This window comes from Polychytrium aggregatum, assembly GCF_025602895.1.
Source record: "Polychytrium aggregatum strain JEL109 chromosome Unknown BJ171scaffold_14, whole genome shotgun sequence".
NCBI lineage: Eukaryota > Fungi > Chytridiomycota > Chytridiomycetes > Polychytriales > Polychytrium > Polychytrium aggregatum.
Genome location: NW_026516216.1, coordinates 137,180 through 154,366, shown reverse-complemented (window position 1 = coordinate 154,366; position 17,187 = coordinate 137,180). Strand labels below are relative to the sequence as shown.

At 58.8% G+C, this 17,187-nt stretch overlaps 7 protein-coding genes across 7 annotated transcripts; 2 read left to right on the top strand and 5 right to left on the bottom strand.

The window, feature by feature from the left end:
- Nucleotides 1-1,916: 1,916 nt before the first annotated feature.
- Nucleotides 1,917-5,403, bottom strand: BJ171DRAFT_500622 (uncharacterized protein). The gene is made up of 5 exons (XM_053110574.1): nucleotides 4,393-5,403; nucleotides 3,952-4,060; nucleotides 3,049-3,643; nucleotides 2,769-2,816; nucleotides 1,917-2,429 (listed from the first exon to the last, which is right to left on the bottom strand). The coding sequence occupies exons 1-5, from the start codon at nucleotides 5,307-5,309 to the stop codon at nucleotides 2,074-2,076; spliced, it is 2,025 nt and encodes a 674-aa protein (XP_052967572.1). The 5' UTR covers nucleotides 5,310-5,403; the 3' UTR covers nucleotides 1,917-2,073.
- Nucleotides 5,404-6,021: 618 nt separating this feature from the next.
- On the bottom strand, nucleotides 6,022-7,881 carry BJ171DRAFT_500618 (ribosomal family S4e). The gene is made up of 5 exons (XM_053110573.1): nucleotides 7,835-7,881; nucleotides 7,200-7,229; nucleotides 7,063-7,110; nucleotides 6,752-6,932; nucleotides 6,022-6,600 (listed from the first exon to the last, which is right to left on the bottom strand). The coding sequence occupies exons 1-5, from the start codon at nucleotides 7,835-7,837 to the stop codon at nucleotides 6,077-6,079; spliced, it is 786 nt and encodes a 261-aa protein (XP_052967571.1). The 5' UTR covers nucleotides 7,838-7,881; the 3' UTR covers nucleotides 6,022-6,076.
- Nucleotides 7,882-8,539: 658 nt separating this feature from the next.
- Nucleotides 8,540-10,323, top strand: BJ171DRAFT_500617 (dolichyl-phosphate beta-glucosyltransferase Alg5). The gene is made up of 3 exons (XM_053110572.1): nucleotides 8,540-9,077; nucleotides 9,426-9,596; nucleotides 9,814-10,323. The coding sequence occupies exons 1-3, from the start codon at nucleotides 8,625-8,627 to the stop codon at nucleotides 10,183-10,185; spliced, it is 996 nt and encodes a 331-aa protein (XP_052967570.1). The 5' UTR covers nucleotides 8,540-8,624; the 3' UTR covers nucleotides 10,186-10,323.
- Nucleotides 10,324-11,956, bottom strand: BJ171DRAFT_500613 (uncharacterized protein). The gene is made up of 5 exons (XM_053110571.1): nucleotides 11,739-11,956; nucleotides 11,247-11,486; nucleotides 11,022-11,079; nucleotides 10,736-10,853; nucleotides 10,324-10,589 (listed from the first exon to the last, which is right to left on the bottom strand). The coding sequence occupies exons 1-5, from the start codon at nucleotides 11,838-11,840 to the stop codon at nucleotides 10,409-10,411; spliced, it is 699 nt and encodes a 232-aa protein (XP_052967569.1). The 5' UTR covers nucleotides 11,841-11,956; the 3' UTR covers nucleotides 10,324-10,408.
- Nucleotides 11,957-12,275: 319 nt separating this feature from the next.
- On the bottom strand, nucleotides 12,276-12,872 carry BJ171DRAFT_474004 (uncharacterized protein; the record flags this gene model as incomplete). The annotated part of the gene is made up of 1 exon (XM_053108724.1): nucleotides 12,276-12,872. The coding sequence occupies one exon, from the start codon at nucleotides 12,870-12,872 to the stop codon at nucleotides 12,276-12,278; it is 597 nt and encodes a 198-aa protein (XP_052967568.1).
- Nucleotides 12,873-13,320: 448 nt separating this feature from the next.
- On the top strand, nucleotides 13,321-14,684 carry BJ171DRAFT_598171 (sugar efflux transporter for intercellular exchange-domain-containing protein; the record flags this gene model as incomplete). The annotated part of the gene is made up of 6 exons (XM_053114816.1): nucleotides 13,321-13,479; nucleotides 13,623-13,670; nucleotides 13,813-13,842; nucleotides 13,946-14,078; nucleotides 14,201-14,356; nucleotides 14,493-14,684. Exons 1-6 carry the CDS (start codon nucleotides 13,421-13,423, stop codon nucleotides 14,682-14,684), a joined length of 618 nt encoding a protein of 205 aa, XP_052967567.1. The 5' UTR covers nucleotides 13,321-13,420.
- BJ171DRAFT_61809 (uncharacterized protein) lies at nucleotides 14,493-17,138 on the bottom strand. The gene is made up of 6 exons (XM_053115383.1): nucleotides 17,049-17,138; nucleotides 16,844-16,935; nucleotides 16,279-16,673; nucleotides 16,071-16,137; nucleotides 15,725-15,930; nucleotides 14,493-15,579 (listed from the first exon to the last, which is right to left on the bottom strand). The coding sequence occupies exons 1-6, from the start codon at nucleotides 17,073-17,075 to the stop codon at nucleotides 14,888-14,890; spliced, it is 1,479 nt and encodes a 492-aa protein (XP_052967566.1). The 5' UTR covers nucleotides 17,076-17,138; the 3' UTR covers nucleotides 14,493-14,887.
- Between the last annotated feature and the right edge of the window lie 49 nt (nucleotides 17,139-17,187).

Below are 17,187 nucleotides of genomic sequence, written 5' to 3'. Positions count from 1 at the left end.
AGACGACAAGTGGGCAACAAGCAGAGACAAGCAGAGACAAGCAGAGACACACAGGGACTGACAAGCTGACACGGCCGGCGGAAGGGGCGAGCGAGGAGGAGGGGAGGGCGGGGGGCGAGAAGGAGAGCGAGAGCATGTGCGCAGAGCGAGAGAGAGCGAGAGATGGTGGATCAAAACGAACACACTCAAACACACTCAAACACACTCAAACACACTCAAACACACTCAAACACACTCAAACACACTCAAACACACTCAAACACACTCAAACACACTCAAACACACTCAAACACACTCAAACACACTCAAACACACTCAAACGCACCCAAACGCCCAAACACAAACACCAGAGCATCCACCGCCGTTGTCGTGTCGGCGGTCTGCACTGGCACGTTGTTGCCGCAGCGCCATGTATTGGTCGCACGAGAACGACCACCCGAGTCCGCCAAGCGACACAGCGCTGTCGCGGTGCTCCGCAGACTCAGTGGCGCACAGGCAGGCACGCCGCCGCGCACCGGCGCTGACACCTTCAGGGCGCACCCGTTGGCCGCACCGACGCCCCACTGTGCATGCGCGGCCCGGTGGCGCCGGCCCCTGCTGCGGCGCCGCTGCCTTGTTGCCGCTGCGGCGACCCGTTGTATGGCTCGCTGGGTGGCCGCCAGCCACCGACGCGCTGGCTGCACCACTCAGCGGTTATTTCATTATTGCGGCTTGGCTCATGGGTCTGCGGCCTCGCGCGGCCTCTCGCTGCGTCTCGCTCCGTGGCTGGCTGCGTCTCGCTTCTCGCCCCGCCCTCGCCCGCTGAGCCAATAAACAGCCCGATCAGGCGATCCATCGGCGTGACCGTCCCCGGCCTTGCTGTCCTCCGGCTCCAATCACGGCCTGTGTCTGCGCCAGGGCCAAGGGGTGGTCTGCTGCCTGGGGAAAGGGGGAAGGAGCCATGCGAGCAAAGGCATGCCCGTGAGGCGAAAGCGCGGCGACGTGGCTCCATGTCCCCACTTGTGCATTTCAAATGCCACTCCCATCCGCTCCAGCACGGTGCTGCTGCTGCAACTGCAAACCCATCGAGTAGTGCAGCAGATGTCGCATCAGACCAGATATCCCCCCTATCAGTCCAGATATCCCCCCATCAGCCCCCAGAACCATCCGCCCGCGTCGGCATCCGTGTCGGCCCAAGGACCCACCCTCCCTCTTCCCCACCACATCCGCATCGGCGTGGTTACTCCACCGCCCGCACGAGACCAGCAACCGTGTTCGGCCAAGGCCGCCTGTCTTTTGCTGTGCCACGCCGTGACCCCCCGCCGCCAAGGCATTCCTCCGTTCCTTCACAGGACATACCGACACGGACCCGCCGTCGCCTTCCGCTGACACGGCCCTCTGGGCCTGTCTGTCGCGCGGCTCTTGTGCCTGTGTGTGTCGCCACGCCTTGCTCCGCCATCGTCTCTCACGCCGACGCATCCTTCCAAGCGCATGTCTCGGTCCTTGCTGCCTGGTCGGCTATCGGTTGCAGCGAACTTGACTTGAAACGGGACACCTTCACGCACGGATGGCTTGTGTGGGTTACGTGGGTTACGTGGGTTACGTGGGTTACGTGGGTTACGTGGGTTACGTGGGTTGTGTAAATCAGACGAATTTGATCGGCGCCCGAACCCCGATATAATCCACTCGCCGAGGTCTTTTGGCGATTTTTCTCTTTGCCCTGCGTCTTCCTCCCCCCCCCACAGGGACACCCAGAGAAATGACTTGGCCGGGTGTGTGATGCGATCCGACTACATCGTGCTTGTCCGAATGAGACAATGTGTCCCATTTTCCCTTCAACACGCTGTCTCGGTGCTGCTCTTCCGGAGGGTGGGGGTTCTTGCCGACAAGTCGCATCCCATGCCAGCGGCCGCATGTCGCTCTCGTGGTCGCATGTCTTTCGTCGTGCTGGCCGCTCAGGCCCTGACTCGTGAAAGTCTGTATTCGTTTCCTATCTCTGGCGCCAACCGGCCTGCCTCGGGTCTGCGCTTGGGCATGAGCGCCCGCCGCTCCCGCCGCCGCCTCCGCAAGGTCCTATCGCGAGATCACACGCTCTCAGAACCGGTAGTGTCCTCCCTGCTCGATCCGCTCAAGCACAGCGTTATCGACGGGGATGAAGCTGCGCCGGGCTGTCTCCAGCATGTACACCCGGTCCTGCCCGGGGCCCGCAAACTTGCGAAAGTCAAAGCCCTCCTGGCTGTACTTGAACTTTTGGAACTTGAGCGTGCTTGTCTTTTCATTCTCGGATTCGCGGAACCGCAGAAAGACCGGGTGCGCATAGCTTGGCAGGCTCTCCGAGAGGTGTCGGGCGAATCCCCCAAAGTCGAACGTCTCGGCGCCGCCCGGCCCTGTCAGGTGGATCGATGCCATTCCGGCTCGTCCCTCGGTGTTGGGGATCTGGATGCCGTAAACTGGAGCGCGGCCGTGGGTCAGCACCCAGACGACCGAGCATGCAAACCCAACCATGCCGACCATGCCGACCATGCAACCACCATGCCAGCCATGCGCCCTGACTTTTCAGACACGCCCTCCATCCACCCACGCACAGCCAAAGCCTCATGCCCCGCGCCACTGTGCTCCATGTCCCTGGGGCAATTTTCTCATGTCCTTTGCTTGTCGCCGCTGCCGCTCTCCTCCGCCTTTCCCTTTCCGCTTTCGCTCCCCGGCCTGCTCGGCTGGCCTCCCGGCTCAACCAATCCCGGCCCTCCCGGCTCAACCAATCCCGGCCCGGTTGGTGGGCATGAACTTACCGTTGCACTCGGCGATTCCTGGAAACGCCGCGACAACAGCTTGCACCTCTGCATCCGCGTCGCCCATCGGGTTGGCCACGAGTCGATATGCCAGGTCCGCCATGTCAGGTCCATCGAGAGAAACGAGATGTTAAAAGTCAGACGTTACCAAAGTAGCCAATGTCCAACCGGTGCAGCAACCTCGGTAGAGGCAAGCCAATAGCAAGTCCCTGTCGGTGGACCCAGCGGGCCATGCTCCCCAGGGCTTCTCCACATCCATCCGCCCATCAGCCCGCCTTACCGTTCGTCGAGACATTCTCGCCCTTCCAGCGGTACGAGTCGCCCGCTCGATCGACAAAGAAAAAGAACCCCTTCTCGTCGACCTTGAGCAAGTCGCCACTACTCCACCAGCAGTCGCCCTTCTCGAACACGTTCTCGTACAGCTTGCGCCTCGTCGCCACATGGCCAACGTATCCGTCATAGAGTCCTCCGGGCAGCCTCATGATCATTTCGCCAACTTGGTTGGGCTCGCACGGCACGCAATGCTGTGTCGCTTCGTCTCGCACCACCCGGTCTTCTTCAACGTCGTACTGCACCAGGATGCCGCCTTCGCCCGTCATCGACTTTTCCCGAGCAACGCTCTCGGGCAGGAATCCACACGACCCGGGGTGGTTGAAAAAGTTGAGGACCGCGTCGCCGGGCATCTCGGTGCTGCCGTAGTGCTCGACCACCTGTCGGATGTAGAATCGCTGCGTGATGTCGGTCCAGAGCTCTCGTCGCAGTCCGTTGCCGATGGCAACCCGGAGCGGGCTGAACTCGGGGGTGCCGTCAATAGCACTGGGAGGCTGGAGGTAGAGGTATCGCCAGAGCTCGCCAATGTAGACGGTCGCAACGCACTGGAGCCGACGACGTGGACAGAGCAATGTCGATCCAGTGCGGTACCCCATGGCATCGATTTCAAGACAGTCATTGTGTCGATTGCGGGGCAGTAGCCGTGGTGTCGATTGATGCGACGATGGTAGTGGAGCCAATCCGGTGGGAAGCGCGGTATCAGTTAGAATGCCAAGCCTGCCAATTTGCACCGTTGTTGCCGGAGCCAGGCCATCCTGTGTCTCGCCGACAGATGAGTCCGATCTAGTCATCACGCCCATGTCGCCAGCAGAGCCGCGGATCCAAATCGCTCGGCCCGAGCAAGGAGGCTGACCTGGTGCTCACGAATATCCTTGAAGAAATTGGATGCCGAAAACTTTTCCCTCAGGACGATTGGGTTGCCAAGCAAGTAACAGGGAGCAACAGCGACGCAGCCGCCGTTTCTGGGAGTGAGGGCGGGAGCGGGAGTGTGCGTAAGCGTGAGCGTTTGTGGGCGGTTGATGATTGTCGTTTGTCGTAGTCGTGGTCATGGACAAGGTGATATTCAACAGTCCAACTATCCGTTCGGCAACGAGTGGGGGCATCGCTTGGCAGATCATGGGCGATGATTCCATCGAGAAGCAGATTCGATGGCAAGAGGACAACTACTTGCACCACTTGCACCACTCGCGCTGCTTGGACCTGTCTTCCAAGCCACCATCGCCAACATCCTTCAACACATCTGCCCGTCCTTCAATAGATCTGTCCGTCCATCCGCCATTACTGCATGCCTTACCCGTGATACAAGGGCAGTGTGATATAGTATCGATCGCCCTTGCGCAGGCCGCTTGGGCCAGCCCATGTCACCGCGCAGCCAACAAAGCGCCGGTGCGAGAACTTTGCGGCCTTGGACGGACCTGTCGTGCCCGAGGTAAAGATGTAGTAGTGTGGGGTGCGTTCGTGGACCTGGTTGCGGTGCTCTTGGGCCTTGGGCCGTTCGGCACTCTGGCGGGCCAGGAGCTCGGGCTGCAGGGCATGCCAGCGAGCCCATCCGTGTTCATGCTTGAGTCGATCCAGCTCGCTGCTCGGGATGGTCTGCCCCTCGCCTTGGTAGATCCAGACGGGCGGCAGCGGCTGGGCCTGTTCATCGTCTCCACTCTTCTCGCTGCCTCCAAGGCTGCCCAGATTGCCGAGCGAGGACCAGTTGCCGAGCTTGCCCATCGACACCACGGCACATTTGGCCTTGGCCGTGCGGATGGCATGCAGCAGCAGTGCGCCCTTGAGGTTGGTGTTGATCAGGGCGATAGTCACGCCGATCTTGGCCAGGCCCATCGTGAACGCCAGGAACTCGGGCCGGTTTTCCATCAGCAGCGCGACGACGTCGAGTTGTTGGAGCCCGCATTCATGCCGCCCCCACCAGGCGATGCGGTTGGCCGCCTCGTCGAGCTGTCGGAAGGTATAGCGGGCCTCGTGGTCGACGGCCATCACGGCCAAGGCATCCTGGTGCCGGTCGACGCAAAGCTCGAAAAAATCGGCGGCGTTCTTGGTGGCGGTCCCGAGTTCCAGTAGTGTCTTTTGCTTGAGCGACTGGAAGCGGTAGTAGATCTGCTCGAGCTCTTCGACCGAGGCATTCTCGTTGTAGATTTGGTGGGGCCGAAGGAACGGGTCGGCCTCGGACGGCGACGCTCCCGTGTTGGAGGCTGGCTGGGACATGGAAGCGAGGTGAGGCGAGGTGAGGTGAGGTGATGGAAACGAAGCGAAGGTAGCGTCTAGTTCTCGTCTTGTCTGGTCTGGTCTGGTCTGGTCTGGTCTGGTCTGGTCTGGTCTGGTCTGGTCTGGTCTGGTCTGGTCTGGTCTGGCTTGGCTTGGTGAGCAACAGAGGGTTTCTGGGTGACCAGGTGCTGTAATTACTGCCGAGCCAGTCGGGGTTGACAGCAGTTTGAGACGGAGCTGTCGAGTTGCGATGCCGTCGATGATGGCTGTGGTTTGGCAGATATACTTTCAGGGACAGCGGCGCAGCCTGATGACAGAGATGGAAAGAACAGGGCAGGAGAGAGATGTTGGGAGGAGAGCAGGAGCAGCAGCAGCAGCAGGAGTGGGGGGAATGTTCCCCGATTGGGTCGGCAACGAGCGACGGCGCTGGATCTTGACAAATCTCAGACGCGCCGGACGACAGAGTTTTTCCACTCGACCGCGTGCGATTCGCTGCATCCGATCTGGTTGGTAGTCGCTGTCGCTGGGCTCGGCAGATCCAAGGCAGGGAATATCGTATGCTGCACGAGGAGCGAGAGCGAAAGGCAGCCATTGCTGAGCCAGGCCCATGCTGCATCACATCATAACATCACAACATCACAACATCACAACATCACAACATCACAACATCACAAGCACAGCACCGGGACAGACGAGGGACGCATCAGAGTAGTATGGGTGACAAGGCATGTATTTCTGTTCCCGAGTCAAGTTTTCAATATGTGCATTTATTGAGAAGCTTGTTCTCTGCGCTTGTCACGCTCCTCGGCAATGGTGTACTTGATGCCCTTGCCTCTGGGGATGGAGATCTCGGGCTTGTTGCCATGGCCAATGACGAAGACGTTGGAGAGACGAGTGGCAAAGGTATTCTCACGGGCATCCTTGACGTGGACAATGTCAAAGCCACCGTGGTGACGCTCACGGTGGGTGATGGTACCAATGCGACCCATGTTGTGGCCACCGGTGATGTAGGCAATGTTGCCGACCTCAAACTTGACAAAGTCGACGATCTTGTTGCTCTCGAGATCGATCTTGACAGTGTCGTTGACCTTGATGAGGGGATCAGGGTAGCGGAAGGTGCGGCCATCGTGGGTGACAGCGAAGGGGATGCCCTTGGCGCCAACCTCGACGCGCTTGATCTTGCCGAGCTTGTACTTGGCCTCCTCAGCAGTGATGCGGTGGATGGTGTAGCGGCCCTTGGTGTCGAAGACGAGACGGAAGTGCTCACCGGTCTTCTCAATGGAGATGACATCTGGCAGACAGCATCGCTGTTAGCCTCAGGCTCATATGCTCAGGCTCATATGCTCAGGCTCAGGCTCCGGCTCAGCTAGCACCGCACGTCGCTGAATCGACCCTCAACAGCACACCCAGACGCGCACGGCAATGCACAAGACGCTACTTACCCATGAAGCCAGCGGGGTAGGTGATGTCAGTGCGGACCTTGCCATCGACCTTAATGAGCCTCTGCATAACAATGGACTTGACTTCCTTGTGGGTGAGAGCGTACTTGAGACGGTTTCGGAGGAAAACGATCAAGGGCAGGCACTCTCTCAACTTGTGGGGACCAGCACTGGGTCTGGGAGCCTGTTGGTGCACGCGATCTGAGGCGTCAGAGGCTGCAAAGACCGCCCTAAACCGAGCGGGTCTGGACCGGCAACAACCACCCGGGGCCTGTCCAGATTACAACTACACTGCAAGGGCGAGTCACACATACCCAGGTGCCGGTAAGTTTGTCAAGCATCCAGTGCTTGGGAGCATTGAGCTGGCAGAGGCGGTGGGAGAGAACGATTAAATCCTGCGCTTGCTGTCGACTCGGTAGAGCAGCAACGGCAGATCGGTTGCTGTGCTTACTCGCTTAAGATGCTTCTTGGGTCCCCGAGCCTAGCGGCACACATGTTCAGATCGGGAAGCGGTTAGCAAGCTGGAGAGCGATGGCGACCATGACACGTCGTTCAATGCGGTCCCCCATCCATCCATCACATCCACAGGCGGTGATTGCACTGTCGTCGTTGCATTCGTTTGATTTGCACGGTACTGAGTGCTCCGCTTCGACGAGCCGAGACGCCACGGCAACGATCCGCTATCCGAGAGACTGCTGTCGCTGTCCACGCATCGCGTTTGAGTCCTCTGCGCCCGATGCGTCGAACCAGCTTGCCACGATCGACACTGATGGGCAAATGCGGTTGGTTGATGGATCCGAGGCCAAGACTGCGTTGAGGTGTCGTGCTGGTGGTTTGCATCCGAAAATTGTGCCCGGCTGCTCCCCGAGACATATCCAGACAGCTCGTGCTCTCGAACACTGGCATTCCCAGTCTTGCAGATTCGTGTCGGAGCCGAGCGACCAACAGCAGCGGCCAAAAGCAGCGGACAGCTGGATGGATGCTTGGACAGACAGCTCGGCGGATGGATGGATGGACGGATGGATGGATGGATGGATAGATGGATGGATGCAGCATGCAGCCACGTCGATGCGTCACAACACTGACCATGTTGTCTAATCCAAATGACTATATTGGAGCTGTCGGAAAAAGAGGAAGGCTAATGGAATTCGCGGCGCCGGTGACCACTTGTGGATGCCGCCGCTGGGAATCTCGCTGCCGTCGAGGGGTGTGGCTTGGTCGCACGTGAGATGAACGTGACACTGCGATCGGTTTGTGGCGGCTGGAGCCCGGCTGGATCCTGGCTCGAGGGCAGCTGCTCGTGAAACTGGGACGGATACGGCAGCCCCGGTTTCCATCGGAATCGGCACTGAGCGCTCACAACAAATGTCTCGATGCATCGACTGATTCCGGGGCGGAGCAGCATCCGGGTTGATTGTGTCGCTGGTCTCCGTTTAGCTTCGGCAATGCTCTCTGCCGATCTTTCGTGGGAACTCGGGATGCATTGCGACGCAAGCTGGCGACCAACAGTTCGGTTGCTCCCTGAACAGACAACGCAGTCATCGCCGCAATGCCGCAATGCCGCAATGCCACATCGTCGCATCGTCGCATCGTCGCAGCATCGCATCGTCGCATCGTCGCAACGGCCCCACAGCCGTCCCCCGGTTGCCACGTCAATCCGCCCCTCGGAGCGGCTTGTTGCGGCCTGCACGCGTTCCGGATCGAGTGTCGCGCTGGCTGCAACCACCGCCTCCCCGCACGCGCCTCCAAGGCCATCACCTCACGTTCTCCAGCAAGCACCCCTTGGGCTCTCTGCCCACTCCCACTCTGGCTGCCGGCCGACGCTCGATCCTCCCGCTCCTGCCATCTCCCCACCTCGAGGACAGCGTCTCTTGCCATGGGCCTCGTCTCGGACTACCCGCTCCTCCTGGAGCTGCTCGTGCTGTTTCTCGCCGCATTCGGCGCGCTGTTCTTCTTCCTGCAGTCCATCTCGCCGGCACCAAGACCTCCCACCAAGAACGAAACCTCCTTCGTCGACTGCATCACCAAGGAGAAGACGCCCTTCCCTTCGTTGCTGGATGAGTCGCCGGCCGAGGTCGAGCTGTCGATCGTCATCCCGGCCTACAACGAGTCCAAGCGTCTGCCACTCATGCTTGCCGAGACCTTCGAGTATCTCCAGGATCGCAAAAAGAAAACCTCATCATTCACGTACGAAATCATTGTCGTCAACGACGGAAGCACCGATGACACCGATGCCGTGGTCCGCAGCATTGCTATGAAACAAAAGCTGAGCACTATCCGTGTCATGAATCTGGAACACAACCGTGGCAAGGGCGGCGCCGTCACCCAGGTATGCAAGCAGAATTGCCTCGCAACGTTGGCTGCATACGGCCGGCCACGAGGGTCTTGGGAAATCGCTCGTTCGTGGCGTTGGTAGTTGCCGTCGCCCCAATCTACCCCGAGCCGAGAGGCAGCTACCGCTCTTTGAGTACTGATGCAATCATCCGCATCTTTAACGTGCGCTGCACACCGGGCGAATCACAATCCGGCTCGCTCATGGATGCATTATCCCCTCATATCCATTGGCATCTGTCACATTCGCCGCAACGAACCGGCTTTCTGGGATTGCAATTTTCATCTACTTGAATCCAAACAACACACCGACAACTCACACACCCGATCGCCGCGGGCTCTCCAGGGCATGATGGTGGCCCGAGGCCAGCGCCTGCTCTTCGTGGATGCTGATGGAGCGACAAAGTTCTCTGATCTCGACAAGCTCGAAGCCGCCATGGATCGCATCGTTTCCAAAGGCCAGGCCATTGTCGTTGGCTCTCGCGCCCACATGGTCACGTCCGACGCTGTCGTAAAGGTGTGTTGCCTCGGCCTCAGGCAGCCGTCCCAACAGATTTCCATTGAGCGAGGAGTGTGTTGTCCTTGCCGTTGTATCGAGGCTGCCTTTCCGAATCGCATCGCTCCAATATGGTGACGGGACAATCCGCCTCCCCGTGATTATGTGGCATTGGTTCTGCGCTCCTTCCCCTTCCGCCAACATCCAACTGACGCTGGCTGTCGGCTGCCTCCTTCAGCGCTCCTTCATTCGCAACTTCTTGATGCGTGGATTCCATACGCTGCTCTTTGTCCTGGGAATCGGCACGATCAAGGATACTCAGTGCGGTTTCAAGCTCATCAGTCGCAAGGCCGCCCAGCTCATCTTCCCAAACATGCACGTCGAGGGCTGGATTTTCGACATCGAGCTCCTCCTCCTTGGCTACCACTTTGGCGTCCCGATCCAGGAGGTCCCTGTCACCTGGCACGAAGTCGATGGCAGCAAGGTCTCGCTGCTCAAAGACTCAATCAAGATGCTCCTTGACCTGCTCAACATCCGCCTTAATTACCTGCTCGGCGTTTGGCAAGTCAATGCATCTCCCAAGCGCCTCCAGCGCCCGAAATCCGACTAAGATCCACTTTCCCCATGCTTGCACCGACTGCATGCACTGTCGAGCCGAGGCTGCATTGCCATCCTCCAGTTCCGAAATAGAAACGAGTCCCGCACTACTTCTCGAGCGATAGCCAGCCAGTCCGCCTTGTTTTCTGGTGGTGGATGCGTCCACATCCAACACAGCCGCCTGCGAAAGCGAAGCATGAGGTGCTCCGTTTTATTTTGATTGCAGCCGAACCGATCTATTTGCTCGCAGCCGCGGCGCCAGAGCCACCCTCCTGGCTGTCGCCACCACCGTTGAGGAGTACCAGGAGCACGATCGGGACAATGTACATCCAGTACTTTTGCCAAAAGCTCTTCTCCTCCTCCTGGACGGGCTTGCCATCTTTCATCGCCACCTCCTTGACCTTGATGAGATGGGGTCTGCGCCATCGAGTTCGTGAGAGCAGAGCAGAGCGGATCGCAACAAAGGGATAGTCAGCGTCCACATACTGAAATGGCGGGCGATGCATTCCATTCGCTACCGATACTACTCCGCGAGCAGGCATTCGCCCGACTCTTGTCCATACCTGGGGCCATCAAGCTTCTTGGCCAGCTCGATGGTTGGCTTAAAATCCTGGGCCTTCTTGACACCATCGAGCGAGCAGTCTTGGCTCGGGACGAGGTAATCGATGCGGAACGGCTCTCCTGATATCCGCAACAAAACAACATCGGCTCAGTCAGTCCTGTCTGGCCACAAAATACGGTCGGGGATTGTCCATCCCGCGTTGGATCGCCGCGAGGATCTTGCTGTCTGCCTCCCATTCCTCTGCGTAGCTGCCAGGGGGGATGCGAGCAAAGTGCAGCCATCCATACCATCTTGATCGACGTGAATAACAAAGTGCTCTCGCAGACCGGCGGCATGCAGCTGGCACTAGATCGTGCGACAAGCAGCGATAGATTGTCAGCAAAGCTCATGCCGATCTGCCCTTCATCGTGCCGCAGACCGGCCATGGTGTGCGAATGCCATCACCGACAATGTACTCGTTGCCAAAGGCCCAGGCTGCCCTGGCTGTTGGCGCGCCCTCCCATCGGCCTTACCGCCCGGACTCGGACCTCCCCGAGATGGCTGTCTGGTTTGCTCGACGAAACGAATCGCACGGTGTAGTAGTCCTCGGCGCTGGTGACAGGCTTGAGGACCGAGGCCATCTCGGCGTCGTCGGCGTGCACGTACTTCAGGGCAGACTTTTTCTTCGAGTTGGGGTTGAAGTTGAGGACACCTCGCTCAGCGAAGGGCGAGCCAGAAACGCTATGAAGAACACGGATGTGCTGGCCGGCCGGCTGTGTCAAATCCGCGGACCAACAGCAAGAGAAATGCAAGTCGTTGAGGCCAGCGTCCCCCTGCTCCTCCCTCGTGAGCAACCAGCCCGTGCAAGCATTGCCTTCCGGGTCCCTGAGATACCGCAAGCCCGGTCGCGCTGCGACGTCTGCCATTGGGTTCAAAGCCAGTCGATGATACAATGCGTCTTGCCCGATACAGCGCAAGGCTTGCTGCTGGGGAAAGATCGCAAGGCTGGTCGACAGGGCACTCACCTTCGAGACCTCGACGGTGTCGTCTTGCGAAGCGCAGACGGAGCGGATAGCCAGTGCTATCACACAGAGCAGCACAAGTATCGCGGTGCGGGCTGTCTTCATCGTTTGCTCGTGCTCGTTTGCTCGTTTGCTCGTTTGCCTGCTCGTTCGTTGTCGGTGCGTCCGAGATCGAAGGCTGCAGCGATGCGGTCGTGGTTGTTGCCTGGGGTTTGTTGGATCGCAGCGAACGAGTCTCCTCGCGAGCCCCCTTCTCGCTGGTCTTCTCGCCCCCCGCCTCGTCACGTGATGTGTGTGTGTGTGTGCTTCACTTCCCACAACACCTGCATGAACCTTCATCAGGATCTGCAGTTTCGATATCTGAGCTTCGGCAATCGCAAAGGCTGCAAGTGCTCATGTCGTGCTCATGCTGTGTGATTAGCAGTGTATGTTCGCCTGATTCTTCACAGACGTACTTGGTGTATTCATTGCAAGGCGCTCTATGCAGATTATTCAAAATCCAGATCATTTTTTGTGCTTCCTGTGCATGTCCGTGTGGCACTAGAATATGCTGAAGATGGAGCTTGGATGATCGATCCACCACTGCACGCTCAGTCCCAAGACAGCAACAACAAGTACTTCGCCGCCGACAAGGATGTAACGAAGATTCCACTGCGATTCCTGCGAAAGGATAAACATGGAAAAGTATTGCACCGACTTGACGATCAGCACTACCGAGATGGCGGTGAGGATGTTGATCTGAACGAGCGTGTGAATGTACGAGAGCAGGTGCCAGGCCATGTCGATCGCAGTCTTGAAGAGCGTGGTGGCGGTAATGCCAAAGAATGCTGCTAACGACCACCGCACCAGGATAACCACGGCCAGGGCGAGGTTGTCGGGCTCCCACTCAGGCACTCGAATGAGATTGTAGACCTCGCGGGAGACAATGTCGTCGATGTTGGTGATATACCGATGAGCAAGACCGTAGCTGTGGGCACTGACATGCTGGAGCGAGTGCAGAAAGTGTGAGACGCTGCTGGGAAAGTTGTCGCTCAGGAGATCGTCGATGCTGGTCGAGGCCAGCTTGGATCCGTCTGCACCCTCGACAAGGTCGCTGGTGGAGCCCCACTGGTAGACACGGCCAGAGGACAGAGACATGGCGGGTTGGCGAGCTCAGAGCGGGGCGGCGGCGGTATTGCGGACGAGTTCGAGGCAAGGGTGGCTCGGAGACTGCGTTGACTGAGACCAAAGGCAGATTTTGAACCGGCCGACAAACGGAACCGGCCGACAAACGTGGAGCACCCTCAAACGGAATTCTCATGCGAACAAACACACCTGGCCGCTCGATGGGCACGGCCCGGTGTTGACACAACAGCGCCAGGCTCCGAGACATGGCTGTGATTGGACGTCCCGTCCAAAATGCAACTCTGTTGGGGGCACTCCGGGGCGCACTGACTCGGCTCACGAAGACCCGAGCATCATGAGTGTTGCGTTTGACATGCGGGCTTGAGCGGTCCCCCACAGCCACATGCAGGCCAGCCAGCACCAGAGCGCGGCTGTGGGACATTCCGCGCCCAAATCGGGCCTGTTCTGCCCTTGGCCGCGGCTCGGCTCTCCTCTCGGCGGTGCAGACATCAAGCAGCAGCATCCGTCCAACTCCTTCCTGCCGCTCGGGCCACTCCCTCCAGACCAATTGCGATTCCATCATGATCTTGCTCCGTGGTGCCGCCACCCTCGCAACCGTGCTCATGTTCTTGACGAACCTGTGAGTCGATGTTCTGCCGACCGGTTCCAAGCGGCTCCAGCTCCCGCCTGCATTCCGTCCATCACCTCGACGTCGCTGCGGTTCAGCCGAGTGCTGGGCTGTGATCGAAGCATTGGGATTGTAATAACGCCGATCCGCCCCAGGGTTGTTGTCAAGCAAATCAAGGAAGACGGCCACATCTCGGTCGCGAGGTTTGCATCCAATCTTCAGCGAGTGTCGCTGTTCCATCTGCCCACATGAGAGCACCGATTCGTTGTTTGTCGCCAGGCCCTTGCTCGGCCTGGATACTCATGAGATCCTTTCCATCCTCATAACTGGCGTCTCGATATGCAGCATTCTCCCGTTCCTGTCAACTTTTGCCAAGTAAGCCATATCGCTCATGGAACATCACTAATGAAGCAACATCCTAGCATCGACTCTGTTCCGTTTTGTTCTGAACCTTCCGTAACCATGTTCGAATCATCAGCTGCTGCTTCTGGCTCAAGTACGGTGTTATGCTGGGCGAGTCGTCCATCTGCTGGACCAATGCTGTTGGCGTGATCATCACCGTGTATGCTCTCTATCAATGCCACAATCACTGCGAATCCGAGCGCACCCGGGTAAGTTCGCAGGATCGTGCAGATTATGACCATATCCATAACCAAAGCCAGCGGCTGTCTCCTTGCTCATCTCTGTGGCTGTTTGGCCGATCGGATTCCTCTGCGCGATCCCCTCCTTCCAGGCCAAGATCGAGAAGAGAATCCTGGTGACGGTCGGGGTCGTGCTGTCCGTCCTCACGGCCATCAAGCTGTCTTATGGACCCGAAATCTTATCCTGGGTTGGCTTTCTGTGCTGTGCCCTGACCATGGTGATGTTTGGCACTCCTCTGGCCTCGCTGGTAAGAGTATCTCTGGGCACCATTCGCATGGGCGATGCTCCGTTGCACTCACTGACATTGTTTCGCGGCCACGCCCATCCGTTTCCTGTCCATCTCCGTTCTCTCGCCAACGCCTGGGCCCCTTGGAATTGCAAAGCGCACGGTGATCCAAGCCAAGAGTGCCCACGGCCATCTCTCGCTGCCCATGATTCTGATTTCATTTGTGAGCGCCAGCCTGTGGTCGCTCATCGGCTTCCGACTGAGAGACAACTGGATCATCCAGCCCAATATCGTCGGGGCTGCCCTGTCACTTGTACAGCTACTTGTGTATTCTGCATACCGAAAGTAGCATGGCTTCCTGAAGGAGCAAGCTATCATCTATAGAGTTGCTTTGATTGCAGATCCAAACGCTCGCATCACCGGATCCTTGGAAACATGCATCTCGGCCGGAGGTTGGGGGGCAGTGGAGGAAAGTGCACGGCGTGTTGTCATGGACAACAGAGCCCAGAGCCGATTCTAGCACGACCGCAAAGTGAGCGTCTTGTCTGTGGCTCACTCGCTTGGATCGTGCTCCTCGGTAATCATGGCGTCGGGCTCGGCAGCGCGAGTATCAGCTTGGTTTGCTTGTCCTTCGGCGCCTGAAGCGTCGGTGTCGTTCTTGGCAGCTCGCTCCCGTTTCCGGTCAGACTCGGGTTGGGCTTCAGTTTCCGCTCCACGATCCCGGTCCCGCTCACGCTCACGATTGCGATCACGGTCTCTGTCTCGATCACGATCGCGGTGGTCTCGATGCCGGTCGCGGTAGGTATCGCGATCGTCGTCTCGTCCTGATCTTCGGCGCCCGGATCGGTCGTAGTCTCGGTCCAGCTCCCAGTCCCGGTAGCGATCCCTTTCGCGGTCTCGATCTCTGTCTCGATCTCTGTCTCGATCTCGCTCACGGTCGCGGTCGGACGAGCGATAATCGTCGTACTTGCGCGAGCGATCTCGCGACCGGGAGCGTCGTCGATCGAAACGATCTCTATCACGATCCCTTTCGCGGTCGCGATCCCTGTCTCGGTCTCGGTCTCGGTCTCGATCGCGGCGATCTCTTTCACGGTCCCTGTCCCTATCTCGGTCCCGGTCCCGATCTCGATCTCGGTCCCGGTCTCTTCGGTCGCGGAGCTCGCGTTCTCTGGTGCGATCCTCCGGGTCATCGGTTCGCTCGCGCTTGCTGCTTTCTTTCTCTTGTCCCAGCTCCGAAGCTGCTCCTGTGGCATAGCAATATGATGGCCATAGGTCCGATGAGCAACGGAGTGTAGCAGCCGCTCAGCGACAACCCTGCAGACGCAGTCGCGTCTCGCATTCATCTGATCTCGTCCTGCTGGTCATGATGATGATGCCAGCATTACTTACCAGGCGTCTCAGCCGGAGCCGAGCCCTCTCGGCCGCTACCATCGGATCTGACGCCGGACCCAGGTGCTGCTCCACTGTCTGTCTGGTACTTTGATGCGATCCTCATCTGGGCTTCCTTGACTCGACGCATGGCGAGATTGACATCGGAGGCGTCGGGTTTCTTTGCTGGCACAGCCTTGTTGATCGCATTCTTTGAGTGGTTGACTCTGGTGTCGATTTGGCGATCGATGAGAGTTTAGTCTCGTGAACTTCAACGACAGCGCCCCAGCCCGACAGAACATTGTACCGACAGAACCTCAGCCCAGCAAATGCAAGCCACCTCGCGCGAAAGCGGTAGGACACTCACTTAAGTGGACGGTCATGCATCACAAGTCCGTTTAGCGAGATCGCGACCTGTACCGATTCCTTGTTCACTAGCGCAATATAAATGATCCAGCCAGTCAGCCAGGAACTAGGCGTCGGGGGATCGAGCTGCTGCGTCTCCTGGTCCTGGGCCAACGGGTTCACAGCTAGGGCCCGTGTGGATTGCTACCGGCCAAGGCGTCGGTCCTTACCAAACTCCATGAATGCGAATCGGGTTGGTTGGTTGGCATCGCCAGCAAGCTTGACGCAGCTGATGGGTCCGCACGGGCTGAACTGGGTCATGAGTTCGTCCTCGGTAACGGTAGGGGCGATTCCGCCAATGTACACTGTTCGAGAAATCTCCTCGGCCCGCTGCGGGTCGGTGTGCAAAAACGTCGGCATGGTATAGTGGTACTGCGGAGCTGAGCCGAACTGTCCGAGCTGCGGGAGGCGAGCCGCCGACGGGCCGTTGATAGGCGTGGACACGGGGTTCGTAACAAATAGCGTCCGGTCGGCCAGGTTTACTCCGGTAAGATGGAGGGCAGTGGCAGCCGAAGCCTCATCTTCAAAGACGACCATGCACTCTTGGAGGCCGTCATTGTTCGGGCTGCGGCAGGAGCGGGGAGCGACACATGAGTCTGCAGCAAACGGGATCGGGCGCGGCCCAGCCAGGCATGGGCAGCAGCGTTCCTGATCTGTTGGCGACGCCGGACAGGTCCAGCGGTCTGGGAGGGGGGAGCGTCGGACGGCAACTGCAGCCTCAGAGCAGTCCGTTACCTGGGATACAAAGAGATTTCCGCGATCGGCCCGATGATCTCGAAGAGCTGGGTGATGATGCTTTGGTTCACCAGAGAGGAGACGTTGGCGACCTGTTGATCGCACATCCAAGGAGTCGATGTCAAACCAGGAACGGGTCGCAGCCGAGCGACACAGCGTCCGATGCACTCCGTCTCTGACCGAGCACTCCCTGGCGACGGCTTACCTTGACGCCCCGCTGGCTGGAGGCCATGTCTGCGGGATGCAATACGACGCAGGGCAGTGCGGGCAATGCGATGCAATGCGATGCGCTCCAAGGGCAAGCGCGGGCACGGGCGGTCGTTTGGCGAGAGTGTGTCGCTGCT

Coding starts and splice junctions, on each gene's coding strand:
- BJ171DRAFT_500622 (XM_053110574.1), bottom strand. CDS start 5,309: ATGTCCCAGCCAGCCTCCAACACGGGAGCGTCGCCGTCCGAGGCCGAC. Junction 3,644..3,951: donor AGGATATTCGTGAGCACCAG/GTCAGCCTCCTT, acceptor CGTCGGCTCCAG/TGCGTTGCGACCGTCTACAT. Junction 2,817..3,048: donor CGAGAATGTCTCGACGAACG/GTAAGGCGGGCT, acceptor ACGCGGATGCAG/AGGTGCAAGCTGTTGTCGCG.
- BJ171DRAFT_500618 (XM_053110573.1), bottom strand. Junction 6,933..7,062: donor ACAAACTTACCGGCACCTGG/GTATGTGTGACT, acceptor GTGCACCAACAG/GCTCCCAGACCCAGTGCTGG. Junction 6,601..6,751: donor CTACCCCGCTGGCTTCATGG/GTAAGTAGCGTC, acceptor GCTGTCTGCCAG/ATGTCATCTCCATTGAGAAG.
- BJ171DRAFT_500617 (XM_053110572.1), top strand. CDS start 8,625: ATGGGCCTCGTCTCGGACTACCCGCTCCTCCTGGAGCTGCTCGTGCTG. Junction 9,078..9,425: donor AGGGCGGCGCCGTCACCCAG/GTATGCAAGCAG, acceptor CGGGCTCTCCAG/GGCATGATGGTGGCCCGAGG. Junction 9,597..9,813: donor CGTCCGACGCTGTCGTAAAG/GTGTGTTGCCTC, acceptor TGCCTCCTTCAG/CGCTCCTTCATTCGCAACTT.
- BJ171DRAFT_500613 (XM_053110571.1), bottom strand. CDS start 11,840: ATGAAGACAGCCCGCACCGCGATACTTGTGCTGCTCTGTGTGATAGCA. Junction 10,854..11,021: donor TATTCACGTCGATCAAGATG/GTATGGATGGCT, acceptor TGCGGATATCAG/GAGAGCCGTTCCGCATCGAT. Junction 10,590..10,735: donor AAGAAGCTTGATGGCCCCAG/GTATGGACAAGA, acceptor TCGATGGCGCAG/ACCCCATCTCATCAAGGTCA.
- BJ171DRAFT_61809 (XM_053115383.1), bottom strand. CDS start 17,075: ATGGCCTCCAGCCAGCGGGGCGTCAAG. Junction 16,936..17,048: donor CCAGCCAGCGGGGCGTCAAG/GTAAGCCGTCGC, acceptor TGCGATCAACAG/GTCGCCAACGTCTCCTCTCT. Junction 16,138..16,278: donor ATTCGCATTCATGGAGTTTG/GTAAGGACCGAC, acceptor ATATTGCGCTAG/TGAACAAGGAATCGGTACAG.